The sequence below is a fragment of the Enoplosus armatus genome, chromosome 23, assembly GCF_043641665.1.
Source record: "Enoplosus armatus isolate fEnoArm2 chromosome 23, fEnoArm2.hap1, whole genome shotgun sequence".
NCBI lineage: Eukaryota > Metazoa > Chordata > Actinopteri > Centrarchiformes > Enoplosidae > Enoplosus > Enoplosus armatus.
The window spans coordinates 5,481,751-5,507,959 of record NC_092202.1 but is presented as its reverse complement, the minus strand read 5'-3'; the positions used below and the strand labels follow the sequence as shown (position 1 = coordinate 5,507,959).

General features: G+C 41.3%; 1 protein-coding gene across 1 annotated transcript in view; it reads left to right on the top strand.

The window, feature by feature from the left end:
- Positions 1-7,168: 7,168 nt before the first annotated feature.
- svep1 (sushi, von Willebrand factor type A, EGF and pentraxin domain containing 1) overlaps positions 7,169-26,209 on the top strand; it is an 80,368-nt gene continuing 61,327 nt past the window's right edge. The window contains exon 1 of the mRNA XM_070929424.1: positions 7,169-7,717. Within this exon, the coding sequence (XP_070785525.1) occupies positions 7,169-7,717 (549 nt within the window). The remainder of the gene's footprint in view (positions 7,718-26,209) is intronic.

Sequence of the window (26,209 nt, the reverse complement as noted above, 5' to 3'; positions counted from 1 at the left end):
TTTACATGTTTTAATTAGTTTTCAGGTTTGGTTTTGTTTGATGACTGAATGATTGATTGCCTGCTAGGGGCAATTTTAACGAACAGCGGCCCCTGATTGGATCTTTGTGGACGTAGCACACTTTTTGGCGACAAGAGATGACATGATGTAGCAATGTAGAATGTATTTATCACTATTTAAAAAATCTGAAATTGCAACCTTGGTGGACACCAAAACCTGACATGTTGTGCGCTGAGTTATTCAGGAGGATTTCCTGATGATGTGATGGTATAGCAATAGATTGTTATGTGTGAGGTTATTCAGTAAAGGACAATAAATCTGTGAGTGTGTGCGGTCGATTTTCTACCTCAAGGACATCCTTTTTCTTGCGGGCTAGTAGGACTTAAAATATTTATGTTGCATGTGAGTGCGGCCTGGGCTATAAATAGTCTCAGCTAAACATAAAGCCATTAGTTTCAACTTCTCACACAGCTTCATGTCTCACCCACAAACACATATAGACATAAATCCATACACAGCTTCACTGACAAACTAGACGCACGCTGCTGCATTCTGATCATGCAGATGCATTGAAATTCTGGAGGACTGTTCAGGAGCACACATACCCAACAAGCTGCTGTTTCTGTGCTGAGCCTGACCATCCACATGTGTCTGAGGAGATTTGTTAATGTGAAAAACTATTAAGTGAGCATGAACGCAAAATCAATTCAAACTGTTATCAATCAAAGCCTGCAGGAACAGATTCATAAATGTAAAACATGATTCATTTCATTCAGTTAAAAGCTGCTCCCACTAATTTCTTCATCTGTTTTGGTATGTTCAGTTGAGAACAAAGCTTCAACTAATATGCTCAGAGGAGCGCACTTATATCCTGTTGTTATCAGTCAATGTTCACTTTATTTGTCCCCAGGGGGAAATTGGTTGCACAGCAGTGAAACAGAAAAATATGATAAAAGATGAAGCACATGAATAAAGTGAATACACCCGAGGATAATTAGACCCAATCCTGGCTGACCCGAACAGACCCCAAAAAAGAGAGACAACACCAGCAGCGTAATACGCCACGAATTAATTAGCAGCTGCAGTCATAAAGAGAAGCAATGCATGATATTTGCCCTTTGAGGCTGACATTCTCCGTATTTTCTCCAGAGATTATGACACACCACGTGATCAGATCTATTTGCTTCGACTCCCTTAAGGTATTACACATATTGATAAACAGACATGAGACACTACCTGACCAGATTAGACTGAATATTATTTGAACGCGACCCAAGTCTCAAGTCACAGCACTGAAGACCTGTTCAAATCTTGACTTGCAGATTAATTACCACATTCTTAATATTTTTTTGTCATTAATGAACTTCCATACATCATCTTCAGAACTGTAGATACCCAACTCTGCAGGGAACGGTGATATGACAGGAAATGAGGGCCACAGCCACAGACAGTGCTTTGACAGCTGCTGAGTCAATTTATAAAACTACCAACCAGAGCAAAACATGACGTCTGGTGTTCAGCAGATGTGACGCTGTTATGTGCACTCAGTCTTACTTCTCTCCTCTTTTGGTGAACACTCCCTTTACTGCATGCACTCACACACACTCACGTCAACATTACATTACTGGAAATCCTTCTTCTTGCTCCTAAATACATTAGGTTGTGAAAAAGTATACACTGTCAAAGTGCCATTCTGCATAATGAGTACTTTTTCTGGTCATGTTCCTGCACTTTTACTTGAAAGGGGCACTGCAGTGATTTAGTATTTCATACTTCAATAATGTTGCGAACTTTAAAGAGACATATTTATAAGAACTGTCAGAATTGCAGCAGAGGCCTGTTGCATGTTGATTTTTAGTCCCTAATAAGGGTCAGGCTCCAAAAACACATGATCCCGTACTTTTGCATTTGAATGCAGCACCTTCACTTGTAATTTAACATTTTGTAATTGCTGTATCACTACTAAGTGAAATATCTGAGCACTTCTTCTACCTCTAAATAAAGCACAATTTTCCAGAAACGAACCATCTACCTAGTAGAGTATTGAGTATTAATTAAGTGGTATGGATGTTTTAATTTCATAAGTGAAAGATTTGATAAACTTTTCCTTCAGTGATTAAACTTGATGGAAGTTGGTTGATGCATCTTCTTCATGCCAGCCCTCACAGACTTATATAAGTGCGCCCCCCCACGGCCACAGTGTGGCATAGCGTCCTCTACACATTTGTATTGTACTGACATCCCGCCGCCTGCAGAGGGCAGTGCAACATAACGCTGTAGCGACGTATTGGCTGATTGGAGAAGGAGGCACTTTTAACAGTTAACGGTAAATGAGCTTTTAATTTAGTTTTTATACTGTTAAGAGACATGGATTCAATTACCAAAAAGGGTGAGGTTTCTAATTCGTAGCTCATTTTAGTTGCCGCCAGTTAAACAGGCGCTGTAGAGTTTACATTAGCCTGGCGCTGCTAATTAACATCTTGCTAATTAAGCTATTAGGCTAGCTAAATGCGCTAAACGAGCTCGTTAAAGAGTGAAAGCTTTGTTGTTCCTGGTCTGTGGTTGCTCCTTTTGGTTGTTTCAAGCGCTCTGTAACATTCCCAAATGATGACATTAGCTTTAGATACAATTACAAAGCTTTTCCCTTTCAGTCTAAGTTACTCAGCAAATGTTATTCCAGTTTTATCAGTTAGCAAGCAGTCACTAACAGCTAGAAACGGCTTCTCCTTACTTGGAAAACTGACGGAATTGGCAGTGTGGCTGTTCCCAATGCAAAACAGGGACATAAATAACTGAATGTGAAGCATAACCTGCTCTGAACAAAGATGTAGGACTACAGGAGTCGTAAAATATCTTGAACTCGTTAAAGAAAACTGGTAGATGTAGGAGTGACACCAGGTTCAAAGTAACGTTAATTTTAACGTTTCTCTCCTTGTTGCATTTCTCTTACACTAATTAAGAAAGGAAGGCTTTGCACACTGAAGTTCAGTCTGTAGACCTTCATCCGGGCAAATGTTTTGCTAAAGGGGTCCTCAACGCTTATAATGACTTCACATAGAGCTCACCTGTGCCACTTCTTGCAAGTGGTCATGGGAAATGAAGTTCACAACAAGTAGTTCCCATGACCCAAATACATAGGAACCTCCACAGATACAACATATCACACAAAAAGCTATCGGGAAATTGAAATAATTTTAATATTTACATTAGGGCTGGAACAAACAATCTTTTTCATTATTGGTCAAGCTGTCTGTTTATTATTCTATCTGTCTATTGACTTTTTCAACACTAATAACACTAATCAGAAGTAATAAAAGGAAAGGAATTATTGTTGGAGTACATACAAACCCTCATACAAACACATCAATCGACTCTTTAAATCCATTGGATGTGGAGACCCTAATGTTTGTATCCAGTTCAAAGTCTAGTCTCACACGGAAAAATATACCTGATATTGGATCAAACCAAGCTGTGAAGGAATGTTTTGGAAAGATTGTCCTCCCGCTGAGATATGTGCTTCATCCTTTAGGCCAGAAATGCCAAGAAATACGAGGAATGTGTTGTCACCTGTAGCTACTGTATCTGCAGCTCCAGACTGCAGGCAGGTGAGAGAACAGGTGTGTGTGTGAATGAGAGAGAGAGAGAGAGAGAGGGAATAAAGAGGTTCCCTTTTGACATCCATTGCTGTCGTACTATCCTTGACCTTTGAGTCTTTTTTGCTTTCACAGACGACGAAGAAAGAGAAGACGAGTGAGTCAGAAAGCAAAAGTAAGTGTCTTAGCGTGTGTGTGCGCTTTTTGTTGGACATCTGTACACACATCATGTCTATTACTACTATGAAGTGGTGATGTGTCTGCAGTACACTGTCAGCATTCCCCTCAGCCTCTGTTCTGCCCAATATTTCTTTGTTCTTTGTGTGTTTGTGTGGACATTTGCAAACATAGCATGTGAAACTTTGCACACATCCTTCATCCTGTGTTCACATCCTTCCCACAGATCCTTAAAAAGTCTTAATTTTTGTTTGTGAAAGTCCAGGTCTAAAAAAAGAGCCTTAAATTGTCTGGAATTTAAGAAGGGCAGACATTAAATTTGATCTGCGGCAGACTGAATGAGCATATGTCTGCTTATTTGTTCTGTCTTTTTGTATTTTCTTTAATTTTATATCTCTCAACAATTACAATTTCCATTGCTTTATTTGGATTTTAAATGGTGTAGACTCTGCTAAATAGGTGGCTGCACGCCATGTTTTGCCGAACTGCACATTTTAACCCAGAAAAAGAAGAACGTGTTTCAGTTTTATGACTTGACAGTTGAAGGAAAGGAAGGAAGAGGAGGAGATTGTATTTTTTATCTGTACATGGTATTAAAAACGTCATAAAAGTGATTAAACCTTCACTCAAATGTGAAGATATCTTCTCAGAAGCTTTGCACAGTACATATAGGCCATACTCCCTCACAGATTTTGCTTAAATATTCAGTGTGACCAACACACAACCCCCCATCAACACACACACATTCGCAAGCCTCCTCTCCGTCCACCAACCCCCTGTCTCCCTTGGGACTCCCGCGAAAGTCTGGTGAGGGGTCTCCAGTGCCAAAAGCAGGAAGTCACAGCTGTGCTCATCCCCCTTTCGGCATGTGTGAGAGTGTGTGTGTTTTTGTGTCTCTATCTGTGTCTGTTTGTAGATCTAGGTTAGTGTGTGTTTTAGTCTCTATACGTATGTGTGTCTCAGTCAGTTTATCTGGCCAGTATGACGCTACTTTCTATTCCCACCTCTTCGGTGCAGAAATTTCCAGTACCGTTAAATGAAAGCCTGGCTTATACAGCCTAATAAACACTGTGTGTGCCTGAGCTGTGTGTCATTGTGGCTAATAGTACAAGACTGACTGCACTGGACTGCTCTGGTGGAAACACACACACAAACACACACACACCCTCTGTCAACTTTCTGATTTTTTTCATTGTTTCTGTCACCTCCTCTTGCCTCTTTATTTCCTCACTTTCTCTTTGTTATTGCTATCCGTTTGTTTCCATACACTATATGACCAAAAGTCCGGGGTCCAGGGCTGTTTTTCGTGGTTTGGGCTGGACCTCTTAGTTCTGATTGGAGCTGAAACAAGTAGTCGATTAATGGCTCTGGGATATTTTGATTGACATTGTTTTCTATTTTCATAGGCCAAATGATTAATCAATAAAATAATAATAATAATGAAATCATCTTTAGTTAAGAGTTTTAGTTTTAGCCGCTAACCTCAGCCCCAGCCTACACCTTTCGGATGAATTTGAACGCTGACTGCGAGCCCTACCTCAGTCCCCGTCCTCACTAATGCTCTTGTGGCTAAATGGGAGCAAATCCTTTCAGCCAGGTTCTCAACTCTTGTGGAAAGTCTTCCCTGAACGATGGAGGCTGTTACAGCAGCAGATTCATGCTCATGATTTTGGAATGAGATGTTCTGTAATCACATACAGTTGTAACGTTTGGATGTCCTCATACTTTTGGCCATGAAGTGTATCTCTCTCCCTCTTTCTCTTGTTTTCAACTTTGCTCCCTGTCTCGGTGTCCCTCACTTCTTTACTTTCTGTTTCTTGTCCTGTTTCTATCTCTCTCTTCATGAGCCTCTGCAGCTCCTTGTGAAGCCAGCTCTTTGCTGTAAATCTCAGGCCTTTGGTTTAATAGGCGCACTGTGCCTCTGTAACACCGGCTGCCTTTGTTTTGGTTACTGATAAAATCACTGAAGGAAAACACGACAGCAGAGAGAGAAGGAGAAAGAGGGAGAGGCTATAAGAGACTGAAGAGATGTAGAAAAACAGCGCAGTGAAAGAGTGTGTGTGAATCCCTGTGGTGCAGGAAGAAATAGACAAATCCAAAGAGTGAGAAGGGCAGTTCTTCCCTCCTCTTTTTTTATTTCTTGAACAAGAGAGAAAGAGAGGGGAGGAGGGAGAGGAAATGATTGCTGCTAAAAGAGTGATGATTTGACAAAGCACGTATCCAGAGCAGACTTAACTGCTTCCTAACTCTGAAGTACAGATTGAGATTTCAGTCAAACCCTGCATCTGTCTGATGTTACCTCTTAAATCTTGTCTGAGTTTTTAATCTGCCTTATCTTTTTGTCCACTCCTCCCTTTATCTCACCTCTCATTCTCACTTTGTTTGATCTCTTTCTGATGTCACCTTGTGTGCATGTGTGGACATATGGAGCTGATCACAGCGCCTGATGTGTGTTTTTTTGGGGAATGTTGACAAGTTGACAGGCAAGGCGCTGCACTGACATTGAGCCTCCCTCCACTGTCAGGATGAGAGAGATAGACAGATACAGGGAGAGAGGGTGAGAGAGAGAAGGGGGGGGAGTAGGGGGGAGGGTGAGAGACACAGAAAGAGATAGGGAGAGAGGGGGAGGTGAGAGAAAAGGAGGAGGAGAGATGAAGGGGAAAAAAATGACTTCACGGCCATGACTGGACTGCCCCCTTTTTTCCCCTCAGCCTCTCTCTGTCTCTCAACTTTTTTCCTCCCTCCTCCTCCTCCTCCTCTGTGTGTTTTTTTAAATGATTTGGGGAGAAGAGGGGAACAAGCATTCGGAGCTTGGCTGACGGTGCAGGCAGGAGCGTCACATAGGCAAACAGGAGCCTGAGGGGCAGCGCACTGGGACTGAAGAGGACTGAAGAGGCTTGGGGGGTTTTTAGATCTGATGCACAGACCTAAGGATTGACTAACAGACAGGAGAGGCGGGAAGAAGGAGACAGAAAGAACATATTGATTTATACAGACTGAACAAGCTTTAAACAATACATTTACACACACAGACTGTACAAAAAGCAAGGAAAAAGCCAGATCTACTGATTTATTTTTGTAGAAAAGACAAGCAGACAGATACCTTGCGAGCAAGCCTAAACATTTTTCCAGACTTGACCGGAGTCTTTTTCCACTGGAGAGAGAAAGAGGCTGATGGACAGAGGTACTTTTTGACTCAAAAGAGAAGAATCCTCATCTTCATCCAGAAATGCTTTTGAGGAACTCTGCACTGAACTGCTGCTGTCTGCTATCCTGGATACTGACGCAGGCATAGGACACATTTCTCTTCACTGAATTCCTCTTGAGAAGAGGATCCACGTTGTCTTTTTGTTTCTACAGAGTCCTTCTTCAGCGCAGGTGTTTTGCTGACTGTCACTATGTTTTCTCAAAGGTACTCTTTAACACCATCATGGACTTCTTGCCTTTTGGTCTTGTGCATCCTGGATGTATGGACCACAGCCTGGCCGGCTGCCCAACAATCCCAACCCCAGTTGAAGTCCCGCCGGTCCAGGCAGATGTCACCCGTAACCTCCTCCTCATCAGCCGGCAACCTGTCAGAGAGTGCCGAGAGCAAAGTGGAGCGCCTCGGCCAGGCGTTCAAGCGAAATGTCCGTGAGCTACGTGAGAAAAGCTCCTGCTTGGACCTGGTCTTCCTGGTGGACGAGTCGTCCAGTGTGGGGGCCAATAACTTCCTGAGCGAGCTGAGGTTCGTACGCAAGATGCTGTCCGACTTTCCTGTTGCGCCGGAGGACACACGGGTGGCGTTGGTCACCTTCTCATCCAAGACCCATGTAGTGACGAGGGTGGACCACATCTCAGCGCCTAAGTCCCACCAGCACAAGTGTTCCCTGTTCAACCAGGAGATCCCGGCCATCAACTACAGAGGAGGGGGCACCTACACGAAAGGAGCCTTCCAGAGGGCAGCGGTGAGTCAGACCAAAAGATAAAGTTAATGAACATTAATGTCAGCGAGGCCTTTATTTATTTGTTTTCTGGAAGTTTGCTCACTTTCTCGTTTTCTTTGCATCTCAATAATGAACCTGAGCTTGCCTTTCAGAAATCTTTACTATATGTGTGACTGTGTCTGTATATGTGTGTGTGTCAGTTAGTCTACAGCCTGCTGTCTGTGCAGGGAGTGATTGTGGCTTAGTACGGTTGATGTTAATGAGGCCCTGCGTGGCCTTGCTGTTGCTGCTTCTGCTTCCTCTAAATTACACACTAGCAGATAGTGAGGGGAAGCCGCTTGCCGGCTGATTGTTCAGGAGTTTCCAGTGATGAAAATACCATTAGGAGTGAGCACACGCATGCACAGACACACATGGATGCATGCACATAGCAACACATAAATTAACTAACATGTAACACAGAACAACACTGAGAACAAGTGGACACGCATAAGTCACGTTAAACAGTTTTAGTTGTTGTTCTGCTTTCTAGGTGAATATGAATTGCTTCAATGTTACTGATAGGTTTTTGTCAAATACTCCTTTTACCTAATTTCATTCTTCCTGAGAGTTTTGGCTCTTAAAGAGAAGCATTACTGGCTGTAAGAGTGAAATTGTTGTAGAGGCAGGGATTTGGGGGTTATGTGGGATTACAAGGGGTCAAAATGTTAGCTTGTTTATGGTTTGTTGATTTGAGCTGCATGACACCCAGCCGCGCACACACACACACATGCATCGAGGACATATGGCACAGTTCATCCGTCAAGTCCAAACAGTCCAGCTGTAAAAGCTGTGTTGGTGGTATAGCGACTGGTCCTGTATAAACACACACACCTCAGCTCATGCCTCAGATCTGCCTTCAGTCAGGAGCTTTGTGAGGCACTGAGCGTTATTTTAAGTACACGCAGGAGAATATTCAGGTGCTTTTGAGGTCTGCAAACATGGTAAGAAATACTACACCCTGTTACTTACCTACTTTCTGTTATTTTGCAGTCTGCTGATAGTTGTGCACAAATACAAAATAGATCTCCTACCAGTACCTCTTTGACATGGGTACAATCATGTGATGAAACTGCTGATGGTTGTCCAAATAGCTAAGCTTGTTGCTGTCTAGCCGCAGCCTCAACTGCTTAAAGTCAGTGATGTGGTGTTGAATAAACAGGTTGTTGAAGTGGGACAAATACTACATCCAGTCAGTGATCATCATAAGGCAAACCATCAGTTTTCAATAATGTATTCAGAAAATTGTCACCTTAAGACCTATATCACTTTGATGCAACATCACTAACTTTCCATGAATGCACTGTAGATAAAAAATCACGTCAGCCTAGTTTTACAGACAAAAAGGGTAGGTAAGCTGAGTTTTGGCAGGTTTACCCTTCAATCCATCCCTGTTTAAAGCTAATAGCCTTGGACCGTATCCTCCGGCTTAGCGCTGAAAGCTTGGCCCTCAGGACAGGTTTTCAGCTTGCCCTCCTAAGTTAAGTGCTGATAAGGAGACCGCTGGCTGCGTCCCAGCTGCTAAAGACCACAACAATACCAAGAAAAGGCTTTCTGGGGGAACTTTAGTGCCTTATCATTATTCACAAACACTCTGAATGTTTTAGGTGATATATCAAGTGATGTAGTAGTCTAATTCAGCCAAAGATGGCTGGGTGTACTGCTGCTCAGGCTTTTAAGTTGACCTCCAGGCATTGTTATTGATTCAAGGTCTGATTAAAATAAAACATTCAATTTAATTCCGTTATTCACTTATCATAGCCAACAAACTCTCCTGTATTTCTTTCCAGTATGGCATCTGCATGGTGAGAGTCTGTAGGCCGACTTGAGCCATGTATGAGTAATGGGAGAGGTACGTGCAGCCTACACAGAGCTGAGATTTTTTGGAAAGATAGATGAGCTTAGCAGATCGCAACACATCAACCGGTACTCCAGAAACCGGCCTACACCTGATAGATTCAGTCTGACATTTACTGTCTTCACATGATCGAGGAAGTGATGTTTAAAAAAAAAAGAAAACAGGCCGTCTGTGATTTATCGCCTGATCTCTGGGTTATTTTATCATCCGTCTGAATCTGAAAGAGGAAAAAGGAGCATTTGTCGTCTCTTTCCATTAGCTGCATAAAGGATGGGTCTGCTAACACTAATCTACAAGGCGCATATCCGCCTGTCATCGTGTCCCGACTAAACTGTAGGGCAACTGTCTCAGTGTGTGAGTTTGTTGAATTGGGAATTTTGCCTTGTGTGTGTGACTGCATGTAATTAGTGATTTTGCGCTTTTGCCCGTACACGTGCCTCCATGTGTTTGTGCTCCCGTGTATCCATCTGAGGCTTCAAGGGAAAATTAAGGGTGTAGGCGCATATGTGTTTGTAAGTCTATGTGATGTGTGTGAACGTGCACATCTGTGTTAGAAAGAGAGAGAGACAGTGAAAGTGAGAGAGAGAGGATAATTGATAATTGCAGTATAATAATAATAATGCCATATTTTATTCCCTTGGCTGGTCTTGGCGGTTCTAAGTGCTGCAGAAAGCTGGGATCCATTAAGAGAGACATTTTTCCACCAGCCGTGCATGTAGAGACAGGGCTCTCCTCCAGCACTCTTCATCTCTGTCTCTCTGCTGTCTGTCTTTCTGCTGTCTGTCTGTCTGTCTGTCTGTCTGTCTATCTGCTGTCTCTCTTTTCACCTAATACATCATACAGTATTTTTAAAGGATCAGTTTAGGTCCCAAAATGATTTCTAATTCAGGAGTTTCTGATTTTTTTAACTTAGTTAAAGCTAGTTTAGGCAAATATTGTATTTAGTGTTAAACTGTGTTTAGTGTTAGTATATACAGTAAATGTGTAAACATACACTTAAGAATATATTGAACGAGTAAGCCGTGTTTATATCTGTATAGGGAGTAAAATGAGATAATATAGGCTGGTTGTAGCCAAATAAGCTCTCTCTTATAGTGTCATATGCTTCAGGGAACTAGGTTGATGACCACATCTAAAGGCAAACGTGTTTATAGCTGTTCTCTGAACGGCCACACTCTTAAGGCGTGGCAAGAAGAATGCCTCCCATAGAAAGATGCAATTAATTAAGAGATGTGGATAATTGCGCACACGCTCGGACAGACTTTCCTTGAAGGCAGTTATGGTTTTGCACTTGAGTGTACACACGAAATGTAATGGAAGAATGACAAAAGAGAGCTTAAGGGAGAAGCTAAAATCCTGCATACTTTTTCGCACCCCCGCATAACTGGCTAATCGCTGCGTAAAGTGTTGGATTGGTGGTTTCGGAAAGTACCAAAAATTGTCAGACGCAGCCCCCTAGATTCCACTTGGAAAGAGGGTTTCAGACACTGTTGGACTGTCAAGCACTTTGTTTGGAGCATACTGAGGGTTGGACATCATTGGAAATTGTTCAAAACCGGTGCCAATATGGTGCTGATACGAATTTGTCACTCACATGTTATTGAGATTCGATACCCAGCCCTTCTCTTTCTTTACTTTATTGATATAAACCAGCGCATCATTCTGTGTGTTTGAAATAATGATGAGGGTAAGTGTCATACACTATGAGTTTATTTAGGGTGCAGCACTTTGTCATATTGATTCACAGCGGATCTGTCTCTCCTCAACCTTGTGTCGGACATGATGACCTGGTAGCTGATGTCATAACTCACCGCACTGCTGTAGCTTTCCAGCACGTTCATGAGCACCGTACAAAGGAGCTGATTGATGACTTTCAGTAAACCTTTTCAGGCCACTGAGGAATAACTACTGTACTGTACCTGAGACAGAAGTAGTTCACCATCTCCAAACTGAATCATATTCCTTTCCCCTCTGCTTACTGTAATTGCCCTGAAAAAGTTGATCCATTTTCCTGCTCTTTCTAGCTCTCATTTAATTCATTTTCCATGCATTTGCCTTTTACATGACCAAATATCTTCAAGGCAATATGGCTCAAAGCCTTTATTTTATTCTATTGGTTGCTAGTAATCTTGTTGATCCAGGAATTATGGCTTTTTCCATTGTTGCGTTTATTTTAGCTTGCTTTGGATACGAGTGTCTGCTATAAAAATACAGGGAGAGAAACGACTATCTGTAATAGCCAGTTAAAAATCCCTGCCATCACTTGTTTTTTGTCTCATCATTTGTCTTCATCCTGGAGTTTCGCCTCTGGGTTGCCATGTCTTGCCAGATAAAACCCCCTCTTGCTCTCTGCAGGCAGGCCCGGCTTTGGCAAAGAAACGCAAGCACTAAACTGGACTTGGCGGCTTCTCTGTGTCAGTCTGCCCTCACAGTCACAGACAGATGGGCAGCGTGTGAAGAGAGTTGATGAGAGGAAAGGAGCAAGATGGAAGAATGAGAGGAAAAAAGTAGAAGAAAACGGGGAAAAAGCCCTGGGTCGAGGAAGTGATAGAGAGAATGTGGCTCTCTGGTGGTTATTCACAGTAATGTTTTTACCTGACTGTTGGTTAAGCTCTGCCTGTATCTGGGTCAAAACAGACTACAGAGTAGTTTACTGGCATTAGCCACTTAATAAAAGGAGCTTTCTGCTCAGCCAATGTGTTTCTGGGACTGAAATCTGTATAAGTTGGACTAGCAGGTGGGTTATTTTCTTCTGCTTCTTCAGTGAAAAGTTCCAGTGACTTCTAATGTTGACCAACGTACCAGGAAAACACACAAGTTCACGTTCATTTTTCACACTCAAATTCACACACAGAGAGTTTGTGGACCAGCTGCATGTCTTTACACGGTTGTCATGATTTAATTCAGAGAGGTTGTATTATAGACTGTAAACTGGAGTGTGTGCATGAGAATGTATGTGGTTGCATTTATAGACATTGAGCTTGTGTTCTCAACACAGAGCTGTAGACTTGTAAATCCAACCTCAAAACTCCTTTTCTGCACGATTTTAGTCCTGCAAACATCCACCAAAAGTAAATTGAACAGTTGGAAGCTGGCCCAGTCTGAAAACTTTGTGGAGCTGTTTCGTTTTCTGAAAACTGAAATTAATTTTGAATTCAAACTGTGTCGCTGACTTCCAAAGTTAACATTTTTTATAGTCATTGTAGATGTAAAATGAAGCATAATGCAAATACAAGTTCTAGTTCTCTCCTCGTATTAATCAGAAAAACATTTTGCTGGATAGTTTAGGAGAGTACAGACACCAAGTTTTTCCAGTTAGAAAACTTGAAACAAAGCCCACATTTGTCCTGTAAAGTGTACACATAGTCCTCGTTGATGTTTCAGAGAAGGAGAACACTTGTCAATCACACTTCATACAGTTCTACATGAAATGATGCCTCTCTGTATTGAGCTTTGCCAGACCACAATAAGCAAAACAAATATTGAGGGCTGGGTTTGTGAGGCCCCAGTCATTCCAATGGCTCAACGCCATTTCTTTCATTTTTATGCCTTCCCATCATGCTCTCCTCCAGAGCTGCAGAACTCCCCAGCAGAGAGTCAGACAGGGGAACGTCACCATCCTCAGCTTTGACGCATTACAGCTGAAATATGCGGGATTGTTTTTCAACATTAAATGAGGCTTGTGTAAGTTGCTTATATTTGGCCTGTGGAGATGTACTGTAGAGATCGTGTACATTCTTAGCCTGTCTGAAGTGCACACACACACACACACTCGCAGGCACACACATTTACAATTGATGTTAATGTTTGAGAGTCTGAGCCTTGAGCCTGGATTTCTGAATCACCAGTAATGAGATGTAGAGTGCAGCAAATTAAGGAAGGAAATGAACACCATCCATCACCTGAATGCTGGACAATTTTGTCTGTGGCAGGTGATTTTCAGGGTCCTTTTCATTTCTAGAAAACATATTTGCTCACTGGAGCATTTTTTATTCTCTTGGCTGAGTCACCGGACACATTTTAAACAAACCAGTGAATTCTCAACAGCACTAGATTGAAGCTAAACTCTCACTACAAGAAGGTGGGAAATGACACTGTAGAGACAGTTTTCACTAAGAGAATAAACTTATTTCCCCTTCAAACCTCCCTAAAATAGGAGAAAGTGTACGACTGTTGCACAAAAGAAAAAGGGAAGATGACTGCAGTTTCAGTGAAAGAGCCGATGCAAACAAGTTCCCACTGCAACAAATGAAAGCAAGGTGCACCTCTTTGATCCGGTCCCTGAGGCTGGACTCAGCCATGATAAGATGATAAGAAAAGTCTCTGTTTCCTGTCTGTGCAACTGCTACTTCCCGCCATCTCACCCTTAATCATTTCCTCCCCCTCAGCCCCTCTGCCCCTCTGCCTCCTCCTCCTCCTCCTCCTCCTCAGTATCAGAGGGTCTCCGACAGGGTTGGATGAGACAGAAGGATGGAGCAGACAGTCCGCCTCACCTACCAGCCAGAAAAGCCCTGATAAGACAGAGGCCAGACAGGAACGTCCACAGACACCAACAGATTTAAAATTTCTGAGTCTGCAGTGGGATGTGGGTCACTACCATTACAGTATATTGCACCTCATAAATCTGTGAAATGATTAATCAGGAGGCTTTAAAATAACGCACATTGCTTTTGCCCTGAAACAAGATAAGTGGTGGGAAGAGCAGTACTGTTTCTGTCAGGACATTTTCTGATATTAACTTCAGTAGAAGAAAATTATCTCAGTTTTAAAGCTGAAACTTGTAACTTAAAGCTGGTTCAAACTACAGCACAGATGATGTAGTGTCTCTTTTGTAAAGTTTTTTAGTTGTTTCACAAATCTTCATTTCTCAATAGCAGAGTATGGAGAACATCTCCAACTAGGGTAAATGCGGCATAGAGAGATGGAAATAAATTGAAAGCTTTTTTGCAACTTTTCTTTACCAGTAGTTCCAACTGGACCAGTAGTTCCAACTTAAAACAATGTAAAGCCTACATGTGACCCCAGCAGTTTGTATTATGTATTAAACTACAAGTGATTTTTTTCCTCCTCCAGTTGTTTAATTTGAATAATTTTAGAAGCCCAAAGGGATAAAATAATTATAGAAAGTCTGAAAAGTACACATAATTTTGTGTAGCAGAATATGTTTCTTTCCTCTCCCAATAATGATCATGTGAAACCACTGGTTTCTTCTTTCTGACTCACAAAACTCCATTTGCTTCTTGTATTTCTAAACTTTTAGTTTTATAATGACTGAATATATAGGATTTGACTTCATTACATTGTGTGTTGGTTTTGGAAAGCATCTGAGAGTCCCGGATTTTTAAAACATAGATGATGATATATTTCAAATGTAATTTTTATTGTAAGCAGATATCTTAATATGACTCCTGACTTCAACATAACATGCTTTACATTCATGGCCTAGAATAATATTGTAATAGGAGTGACTTTTTTCTCAAAATGATCTAATTTTGAAGTAGTGCACTCCTTATACACACACACACACACACTCCCTTACATACTCTTTACTGGGTGCTAACACGGCACGTATGCTTCAGGGTGTAGTTGGAAAGTTGTTCAGATACAGTCATGGTAATCGAGACAATAGACTCAACAGGACTGTGTGTGCTTCAGTGTGTGTGTGTATGTGTGCGTCTGAGTGTATGTTTTGGGTTTCGGAGGAAGAAATGCTTTAGTCTCGGGTTCTGCTCCTCTGGGCCTCTTCAAACTGAATCATTCTGACAGAAATGTTCTCCATTCTCCTCTTTCATAACTTTGTCCATCAACCTCAACTATGCTCTGTTGAGGTATTTTGGAGCATTTTTCTCACAAAATGCTTTGACAGAGCTGTATTTTGTCAGTATTGTCATCATTAATACTTCTGTTTTAGAGGAAAAGAAACTGTGGGCGTTGTGATTTTTTTTTTCTTCAGTTTGACTACTACAGCCAAAACATTTTGATGAAATCATTTTCCAAGCTGTTCCAAATGTGAAGATGTTTGTCTTAATAGTAAATTAAGTATCTTTAGGTTTAAGATTGGTTAGTCAAACAAAACAAGCAATTTGGTCACATTGGGCTTTGGGAAAACGGGATATTTCAGGCATTTTTCTCTATTTTCTGACATTTTTTACACCAAACGATATTCAATTAATCAAGAAAATAATCAGTAGTGATCTGTCTTACTAAGTCTAATTGTATAGACAAAGTTTGCCTTTGTTACTCAACAGTGGCTCGTGCACTCCTGTTCCTTCTCTCATCACACTCTGCTCACCCCTGCCCTCCTCTCTGAAATGGATACCGAATATTTTCCAGAAACAGGGGCCTACTTTCCAACCTCTCGAAGGACCCTGAGGGCCTCCTCATTCACCATTATCTCACACAAACACAGACGCACACACGTAACGTAACATGCAAGCTGGCCTGATGTAACTGACATCTGATGAAAAGAAACAGAAATCAAACTTTAAAAAACACAACCATGATCTCATTTCAATCAGTATGCAAAGCATGAAGGCTTCCTGAATATATTTTGATGTTTTCCATCAGATTATTATTATTTTTTTGTACAGGGCTCTTAGAATAATTGTATATATGAAGACATGGTCAACTGATCCTCTGTTCTCCAGCAGCTGTCACCATGTATTGATAACTTAGGACCCTTTGAACTCCTTGTCGAATATCTGTGGAGAGGTGTTGACAGACAACCAGGTAGGACAGAAATATGCCAGCTGAGAGGTCAGCTGAGAGGTCAGCTGAGTTCAGCAGTCATGGCAACGGGTGCATTTGCAACCCACTATAGTGCAGAAAGGCCCATAAGAGGCTGAGAGTGGCCCAAATATGTGCAACCTGTCAGAAAACTGGATGCCTACAAAGATCTCTTTGAAATAGTCCCAGCAGCAAGGAATGCTGCAGTCTCTTATCTTTCCAGTTGGACACAACCTATCTATTAGGGAAGTAATTAAAAAGTTCTTGAAAATGCAGATTATCTTGTCTCTGAATGTGCCATTTTGTTTAAATCAAGCAAGTGCTGATGTACAATCTCTAAAATAGCACCACTGTTTGTTTCAATCTTTTTGTTCTGAGCCATTTTATAATAGATTTTCCAAATGCTGGATATCTCATTTGGAACAAAACTCTTCAATTTGACAGAGCTGAGGCTTTTTTTGAAGCCCAATCCAAGGTCACTGGTTTCCTCCAGCAACTCTCCAAGCATCCTGGTCCCGTCTGTATTCAGCAGCCATAGACTTGGCAATGTAAGACCAAGCTACGTCCTTCAACTACCTTCTTTATCCTTCCTCATCTTCTTTAGATCTTTTTCTAGTAGCTCAGCAGTCTTACCCTGTCAGGAACCCCCTATGAGTCCAACACAAATTTAGGAAAACCCAAGTTCAGGTTTCACATCCATCTCATTGCCAAGAAAAGCCCCAGTGTTGATTTGTCGGGTGGAACGATTCGGAAAACAAGCTGGTCCGATTAGGTTTCACACAATACCACCTCATTTCTACTAATTTAGTCTTTTGGTGGTGGATAAATGCAATTTAGAGAAGTGCACTGCATAAGTAAGTGTTGAAAACCTCATGTTGAAACAAACTAATGCATGTCGGACAGATCCTGAAGCAGCTGGCAGCTGTTTGTGGCTTTGAATAAATTTAAAATGGGAGGAGAGGATCTATATCTGACTTTGTTGGAAGGCAGGCATCCATATGTATGTTGTCTGTGTATTTGTAGAAAATTTAGACCACTCTCTGTTTTGCTCTCTGTCAGTGAAAATAACCCAGAATCAGTCTTTGTTCAGTTATTCTAGACTTTGCTGAAAGGTTGTAAATTACAGCAGTTAATAAAGTATTTGGCTCCTGCAAAAGCTGCTGTTTGTAGTCGCCGTCTTTTCCGACTGCTGTTTGAATCACAATGTCTGCTTTTCACTGTCTCAGTTTTCAGCACCAGGTGATCCATCCATCTGTCTCTCCCTTTCATTTCTTTCTGTTTGCAGTTTGTCTCGCTCTGCGTCACGCCTAATTTTCCTGCCTCGAGGGTGTGCTGCAGCGTTTTTCAGTAGACGTCAGTGTATACAGTACGTGCTGGTTTGGATGCTGTGGAGAGTGTCCCACTTGGCCTTGGGCTAAAGCTGCTGTGGTCAAATAACTGGGCTTTGCTCTGGCCAAAACCAGCAACTCCAGTTAGAGAAAGAATTAGAGAATGAAAATGAAGAGATTGAGGCCAGTGGAAACAACAGGGAGTGTAAAGTCAGGGCTTTGTCCAAGTGCTTATCCAACACCAATTTGGTTTCTGTATTCCCCACAACTGATTGGATCAATCTCGTTCAAGGTGCTGAAGGGGTTATAACTACACAACACTTTTTAACTAACATACAGAAGTTCATACACCAATTGTCCTTGTAGGCTTTTGCTAATTTTGTTTACCTGATCTTTTTGATTACCAATCCAATATGATGTATCAGTAGATTACAGATGTGTGTGCAAATGCAAAGGACAAAAAACATGAACTCTTCATTTTTAATGCTCATGTTCCTTGTGCAGTTTTCAGCATGTATATCTAAACCAGAGAAACAGTTTATTTGTATGCTTGAAGATGGAAAACACACCCAGATCTCGTTGCGTCACCAGGGCAATTACTCAGCTAAATTCTCAGTGGAAATGACTGTGGCTGTGCGGTTGTGGATTGCTTATCAGAATCACTCTGTGACATCTTTTAGTGTCTTCACTGGACGTGAGAAAGTGGGATTTACGATGTGGATGAATGTGTGAAAATGTGAGTGAGGAAGAGGAAATAGTAAATGTTTCACGTTTTCTAGAAGTATTTCTCATTCTTGTTCTCCAATTTTTCTCCTGGTACATGCATCAGGAGTCAGATACTTTGCCAGATGGGAAATTACCACACACCACTTCTTTCAACCCAGGCCCAAAAGAAATGATTCTCTTGCTACTTGCACCACTTAAGTCACAATTATCCTCTGTACCTTTTTTCACTCCTTTTAGAAAAATGGGAAGTTGGAATGAGCTCAGCAGAGGAGACTGGAGAGGGCAGTCTTTACATTTCCCGGCTCAGTAAAACACAGATGTCAGTAAACCCCCTCAACGGACAGAAATGTCATTATATCATTTTTTGCATGTTACCCCTACAGTTAATTGTTCCCCTGAGATGAGGTTTTTAGTTTAATGACTGCAGAAAGGAGGAGTGTAAGTCCTGTCATAAAAATCTGATCTACAAAGTGGGGAGTCTCCAGGAGCTGCTGTTAGCTCATGAGGACGCATTTCACTACTTCAGCCCCCGTTAAACAAACATGAATGGCACACACACACACACAGACACTCAATCTCACATACACACATCCATCCTTGTACGTCCGTGCACAAAAATAACCTTTAAGATGTGCTGCTTATTTTGCAAACAAGAACTAGCACAGAGTTTGAAGCCAGCACTTAAGATAGAAGTCGACTGCGATGCTCAATGTGACTCCGTTTTTACGCGGTGACGTCTTGATCACACCGGCGTGATTGGTGATGTTTCTAGGTTAAAGAGATCTGCATTTATTTAATCTATGCTTGTCACCATTTTTATCTGAATTATTTCTTCTTTATCTCATGATTAGGTGATCAGCAGTTTGTGTAATGATTATTATTTCCACCTGACACTTGACATCTTGACACATGTTTAATTAGCTAATTAGCATTTCGGTATATGCGACATTACTTAAAATCAGCTTCACCGTTTGATGCAAAAATAAAGTACAGCTTTACACTCTTTGGTCAGTCAGATGCACACACCTACACACACATACGGTTGTGAACGCACACTTTCCTCCACACATCATGCTCACTCTCTTAACCTCACACTCTGTTCTTTCCACTGAGTGTGTATTCACACAAACACGCACACACCTATACACAGATTCCCTCTTACTTAAAATACTGCTCAGCGATTGATAGGTGCTGCTGACACCAGCCTTATGGAGCTCTATGTGAGTGTGTGAAAGCGATAAATGAAAGCCGAGGGGGTGGGGTGTGGAGGTGGAGAGGTATGGAGTGAAATGTGCGATTCAGAAAGGAGTGGTAAGGAGGCTTTGAAGATTAATACTCTGTCGGCAGGGTCAAAGGTCAGGGAGGAGTCAGCAAGGACAGGAACTGACTGTCAGCAACTTTAGTATCCTGCATTTAAAAGCCATGATCAGCTATGAATATCATTAGAAAACAGTGGTTTCTTGATCTCACTGGAAAAAGTGTGTTTCCATCAGGCCACCGTGCTGTGGAAACCATGGTTCTTTTAAAAGTAGGCTGTGTAGCACATATTTTTTAGATGAAACTTTTTCAGTGTATTGAATAGAGCCTAAAATTTATTCCGATATTGATATTTGAGAGTTGACATGATCTTCCTCAGCAGAGCAAGTTACCCAGTTGTGATGGAAATGTAGATGTTGGCCTTTTTTTCTGAGCACTTAAGGAGGTCTTGTCATCATTAACTCAAAAGTTAAGATTGAAAGTTTTGGGCATTTCTGTGTTGCAATATTCATGAGATAGAAGGGGCTTATAATGTCTGTCATGCAGATGAGTTGGCTTCTAATATTCAATAACAAACATGTATTTTCAATAAAGGAATAAACTGCGTTTGATTATTGTACTTGAACTTCTCATCTTGTTGCTATAAATCAATCACATACCTCTAAGTGCTCAAAAAACGGTATTAAGACCACAGCTTTTTGATTAAAGACACAAATCACACAAATTCTTTAAGCGTATGGATTTACTTTGGCATTTTAAGATTAGGATTTACCAAAAGCGTCATACATTGGCACCTGAAGAAACCAAAACTATTTCAAAGAGCCAGTAGTGGCAAACTAAATAACATGTTTTTATGGGCTAAGGCGTGTAGGTCTATTAGTAAACCACTTGCTATGTTGAGGTTACAGTTTGAGAGTGCCAGATTCCATTGGGTTGTTTTCTTTGGTGAGCGAGTGTATGTACGTGTTTGTGTGACTGTATGTCTCTGTTTGTGTGAATGACTATAAGTAGGTAATTGGTACATGCATGTGAACCCACAAATATATGCCTACATCCTGTTGCCTTTGTTTGTGTGCTTTTATGTGATTTTTTCCCCATTTCCAGGTCTGATTGTGCAAGATTTTAGTTTCTGAAGCTATTAGTTGTGTTTTCAGCCTCAGTAAGAAACACTGTTCCAAGTAGTTACAGAAATATAGAGACAAAATATGCACTCGCCTCAACTTTAATCAGTTCCTGTTTGAAATGCCATATGTTGGCAAGAAACCAGTCCCCCAGGACCCGATACGGATCACCCAAGTAATTTTCGGAGAACACAAAAGCATACAAGTATAATCTGTTTCAATTCAGGGTATCCAAACACTAAATGCAGGTGTTTCCCAGCAACAGCATATTTTTATTGGCATTTTAGTTTTCTTGGAGAACAAGCATGTGCAACATCACCGTATGTTCCACATTTCTCTTGATTTATAGTGAGGTTTAGAGCATTTGTACAAATCCATGGCAACTCAGGCCGAGTCCATACGATCTCCGAGCAATAACGGCCAAAATGTGTCCTCCTCTTTAAACGGCCTCCCAGCTTGTGCTTCCTCTTGATGTCATGAGGTCTAATATAATTTATACTGCCAATGAGGGCCGAGTCCAGAACAAACAGGGGGATCAATAAATTGAAACGTCTCCATGAATCCGTATTACAAACACGGACGTTTCTCCAATGTACTAGAGGAAATCTCCACCTACAGCGGGTGTCCAGACAAATCAGGAGAAGAAAGAAGGGGAGGACAGAAAGAGAGAAACATGAGGAAGAAATGCAACTACAGCAACAACAGTCAACATAACAAAGGAAAATGCTGCGTCTGTCTCCACAGTGTGGTCTGAGCTAAATCTGGATGACATGGGATACATTTTCATGGATGCTGTAAGCCAGCGACAGTCCCCAAATCATTCCCTGCGTATAAGCACTTTCAACGTGCCAGTCTGGAGTCAAGAAAAGCATTGCACTCCACCACACTGTTGCATTTGTTTATTTCAAAGTCAAAGCTCGGCCTTAGAGATGATGCTGTGGCTGCCCTGCGCTTGGATAATGAGGTAATGATCTCATGAATGTTACAAATATTACATAACTTGTGGAATTTCTTCCACTCTTAAACGTAATTCTGTTGAAAATGGATTTTCAAGTCACATGTAGATCATCATCCAACTCAGCCACAATACAGTTTAGTGGCAAAACATCTGTCTAAAATATCAGCGTTAAGTATTTTAAGGCGTTAAGGTTTTGCTTTGGTGATGCTGACCCATTGTATAGGGATCAGTCTGTCAGAACAGAGTCAGATACAGTTTCTTGACTAACGGCAGCAGACAAAAATCCAATGAAGAAAACTCTTACTAAAACTATCACTCTCCACCACCTACTTGTTAAATCTGAAAACAACAATATGTTTCATGCTGGCTTTCTGGTTGCTCAAAGGCATCCCGGAAAACATCCCAAAATGACTAACTGAAGAAGAAATAAGTACACCAGGAAATGAATCACACTACTAGCGCAAGACTTATATAACATCTGAGGGTGGGTGTTTTCTTTAAAAACATGGCCAAAAAGCAGCATCTGATGGAATCTGCTGTATTAGCCTACTCATGCAGCAACAGCAGCAGTTTAATAAACCTAATACAGTACGTGTGTAAAATGTATCGCACACTGGTTTTCATGTGATCAAAAACATGAAGGCAGCATATGTGTGTATGTATATATATATATATACACATGTATAACAGTAACCATACCATGCACTCAATTTTATGTGACATATTGTGCAAACCATGTGACTGTACATGTCAGTGCCCAGAAAATAAAGCAGATGAGGTCAGATATGCAATAGTAAGACCTCCATAAAAAAGACAAGCAGATACACTACGCTGATACTGTATATACCTTCCATATTTTCTGTATACCATATACAGGCATACAGAGAGAAACAAAACATACCATTTAAATGTCAAACACATGCCATGAGCAGAGAAAACAAAATGTAATAAATATAAATAACCCAAGATACATGACATGAGGCAGATTGCCAAGCCAGTCTGACCCCACCGACGTCCAACTGGTACTCAGACCGTAACTGCTCTTGTTGTTCTTCCTCCCACTCAATCAACCAGCTTTCCGCATCCAATTACCCAGAATGCCGTGTCCGATTGGAACACAGTCAGTGCCCAAAATGTTTTTCTCAGCGCTTCGTTCCCCCAGCACAACACAGAGACCAGTGGGGGGATAATTGAATGAGTTTCTCATTTGCCAGCCAAGATAGCCTTTCCCCTTGGCATCACATTGTGGAATTAGCTCTTCTCTCTCTCCCCGTGTCTCTCCTTCTCTCGTCGTTCCTGGTTGAGTTGTTGAGTTTGATGAATGGTGTTGTGACAGAAACCGTCAAGCTAACTCACATAGCCGTCCAGCCTACCGTGTCTGGCAATTAACTGACTGTCCGCACTCTCTTCTCCAACAGTTTGGATGCAGTTACACTTCTCAGTCAAACTGGGCTCAGCTTGGGCTGCTTACAAATCCACATTACACAGGCAGACTTTGGTGAAGACTTTTAAATCATTAGGTAGTGGTAAGTGAGTCGGTGGTTGCCAAATTGGGAGCATTTTCCTGTAATGGCTCTCCTGTTCTAGGAATAGTTTTCCATCCCTAAAATTTTGCCAACTATACCCCAGACAGGTTAACAATTATCTATGTAGTCTCCTTCTAACTTCAAAAACATCTGTGGTTTTGGGAACCTCCACTTTAAGCACAATGATTGATGAGTGATCCTGCCTTAGAATATTGTATAGCTTTTTGTGTCTTCTCCTCTTAAAGTACCAATACCTACATCATCTGGGTCATCTGACACACCATGTGAGGTTGGTTGATATGCAGATTGCATTTCAGGAGATGTCTAACACTTGATATATTTGGAATATATGACCAAATTAAAAAATGTATCTATGTTTCCATATAATTGCCCTCTGGAGCTCCCTTTATGCTCCAGGTTATAGAATACAAAACTATCCTTGTATAACATGAAAACTGTCAAATTGATGTGATTGATGAATTTTAGGATTTTAAAATGAGGTCACGGGCCAGAAAAGGTTGAGAAACCCTGACATGACCAAGTTTTTATTCATCATAAGACATTACAAAATAAATATTACTGCTTGGAAGCAACATCTGTTGCAGTGCCAGTTCCAGTATGTTTCTAGCTCTGCAGTGTGAACAGTCACTCCGCAGTGTTGATAATGAACAGGAGCTATACACAGACAGTGTCCGCAGTCTGGTTTATTACTCCTACTGACGTTTCTGCAGAGTGTCATCCTGACAAGGTGCCTTGGTCGTGTGTCACTTTATTTGCAACATATGACTGTTGAGAAACAGCTGGACAGCAGCACAGTGGGTTCAGTCTTTGCTGCCGTGGCAGAGAAGTAATTAACTATGGAAACTTTAAAATGCAAGATTAGTGGGTTTGCATGTTTTTATCCATTAACAGCCAACAATTGTGTAACTTTACTGGAGACCGTCTCCCAAAGCATACCATACATTTTTAGATAATACATCACAGGGAACAACTCTTCTCCTTTATTATTCTGACAAGTTATAATAACTTCTTGTAATAATGTAGTTCTGAGCATAGACCATTTAAAAGCATCTTTAAAAACCACTGAAGGCAATGCTTTTTGGCAGCCAATCCTAAATCATGGGTGTTGAGCAGCATCAGCAGGAAAGACTTTTTGAAACTTGCTTTAACAGGTAACAATAACCTACTTTGCCAGAAAAAAAGGATGACATGACATTTATGAGATGGACTGTCTGCTGTATCTGAGGCAAGTGTCAAGTCTCTACAAGTTGATTTACATACCACACTGTCATGAACTGTAACTGACAGGCTGAAAGGTTGGAAAATAATCAAAACTTCATTTTACTTTAAGAAATGCTTAGTGTATACATAATTTGCAGTACATACTATGTACATGCATAGGCGAAAACATGGCCCTTAGCATCCTGGGTGGCCCTTGTGGAAACCAACCTCCTTACCCTTACTGTGTCAGTCTCATGGCTACCCACTGAGCAAAACGAGCATGGAAAGTTTGGTGAAATAAAGTTAGTGAAACAAGAGGTGATGTGGCATGAAACATTGTACAATATGTAAGAGGTGTGGAACAAATTGAATCAAAGCTTGAAGGCAAATGTTCAGAAATACAACCAGTTCAAGAAAATACATGTGCTTTACATGTGCTCTCTTGCCAAAACATTTCAGGATTCATTTGTCACAGTTTTGTTCCTCATGCAATACATGAGGAACAAAACCAAGATGTTTGGGGGACAAAAGATCGTGGCATGTCACAAATTCGACCAGGAAACAAATTATTTTTGCTAGTGACCTAGTTTATCTCAAATATGCAAAGTATGTGTCCCTGAGATGTTGCTCAATAATACCAAAGTTGAGTCTAGAGTCTGTAATTGTGTGTACGTGTGTGCATGTTGTTCTGTTGGGCCCCTGCAGAGTTATTGTTGTTATTCTTACCACCCAAGCCAAGAGCAGATAGCCTGTCAAAACAAGCGCTTTCACTTCCGACCGATGGGGAGACAGCTTTTCCGAACGGATGCAGTTGAGTTGCTTCTTTTTTTTATCCTCTGTGGAATGCCAGCAAATACAGTTTTTGTTTTTGGAAGGTGGATCTCAAGGAAGTGAAAAACCATGTAAGAGAATAACGGGCAGACTTGTCTTTCAAGAAGAAACGGCTTGTGAAATGAAGTGAAATGACAGCGTGCATCATCAAGAACTGTTAAAGGGTTTTACCATTTTGTATTTTCCACGAGTGTCACTTAAAGTAGAAAGTTGTTCAATGTGGTACCCACTGTTGCAGATAGAGAAAGACAGAAATCATTAACCAGCCTTGCTCAGAGCCAGGTGGGTTCAGGCTCTGATCAAAGTCACAGGAGGGGCTGATGGGAGGCCAGCAGTGTGCTGGAGAGGTGGGGGGGGGTCCTCATTTAGTATTCAGAATAGCTGCCATGCATATATAAGCCTTTGATTAACAGCTGGGGTACCTTGGCACCATCATCAGCCCCTCAAGGTGTGGAAAGGTTTCCTAGTCTCTTCTGCCAAATGCAACGAGGTGCCTGCTTTTGAAGTTTGAATCATACAAGCATCTGTTTGGAGAGGGAGAGTCCGTTAGAATAAGGATCCAGGTTTTGATCAGTGGACTCAAGGTTTTATTTAGATGGTTTATTTATATTGGTGGTTCATCAGTGGATTGGAAAGGGTATCGTGTATATGACCGAGGTTTGATAGCCAGTTCAATTTTGTATCTGATTCCAAGATGGTGAAATAACCAGATTTGTTAAGATCTGAAAATTCTTTGTCACTTCTCCCCTTTATTATCCTCAAAGAACAATGTACAAACCAACCATACTGACCCTAATAGCACTGTAACAAAAGAGTGTGTGTGGATGTGTCTCCTTGCGAGACCCTCTCACTGTATTTGTGCACTCGTATTTATGTGTTTGCTGGCCTATAATCCTGTGTGTACAATTTACTCTATGTGTAA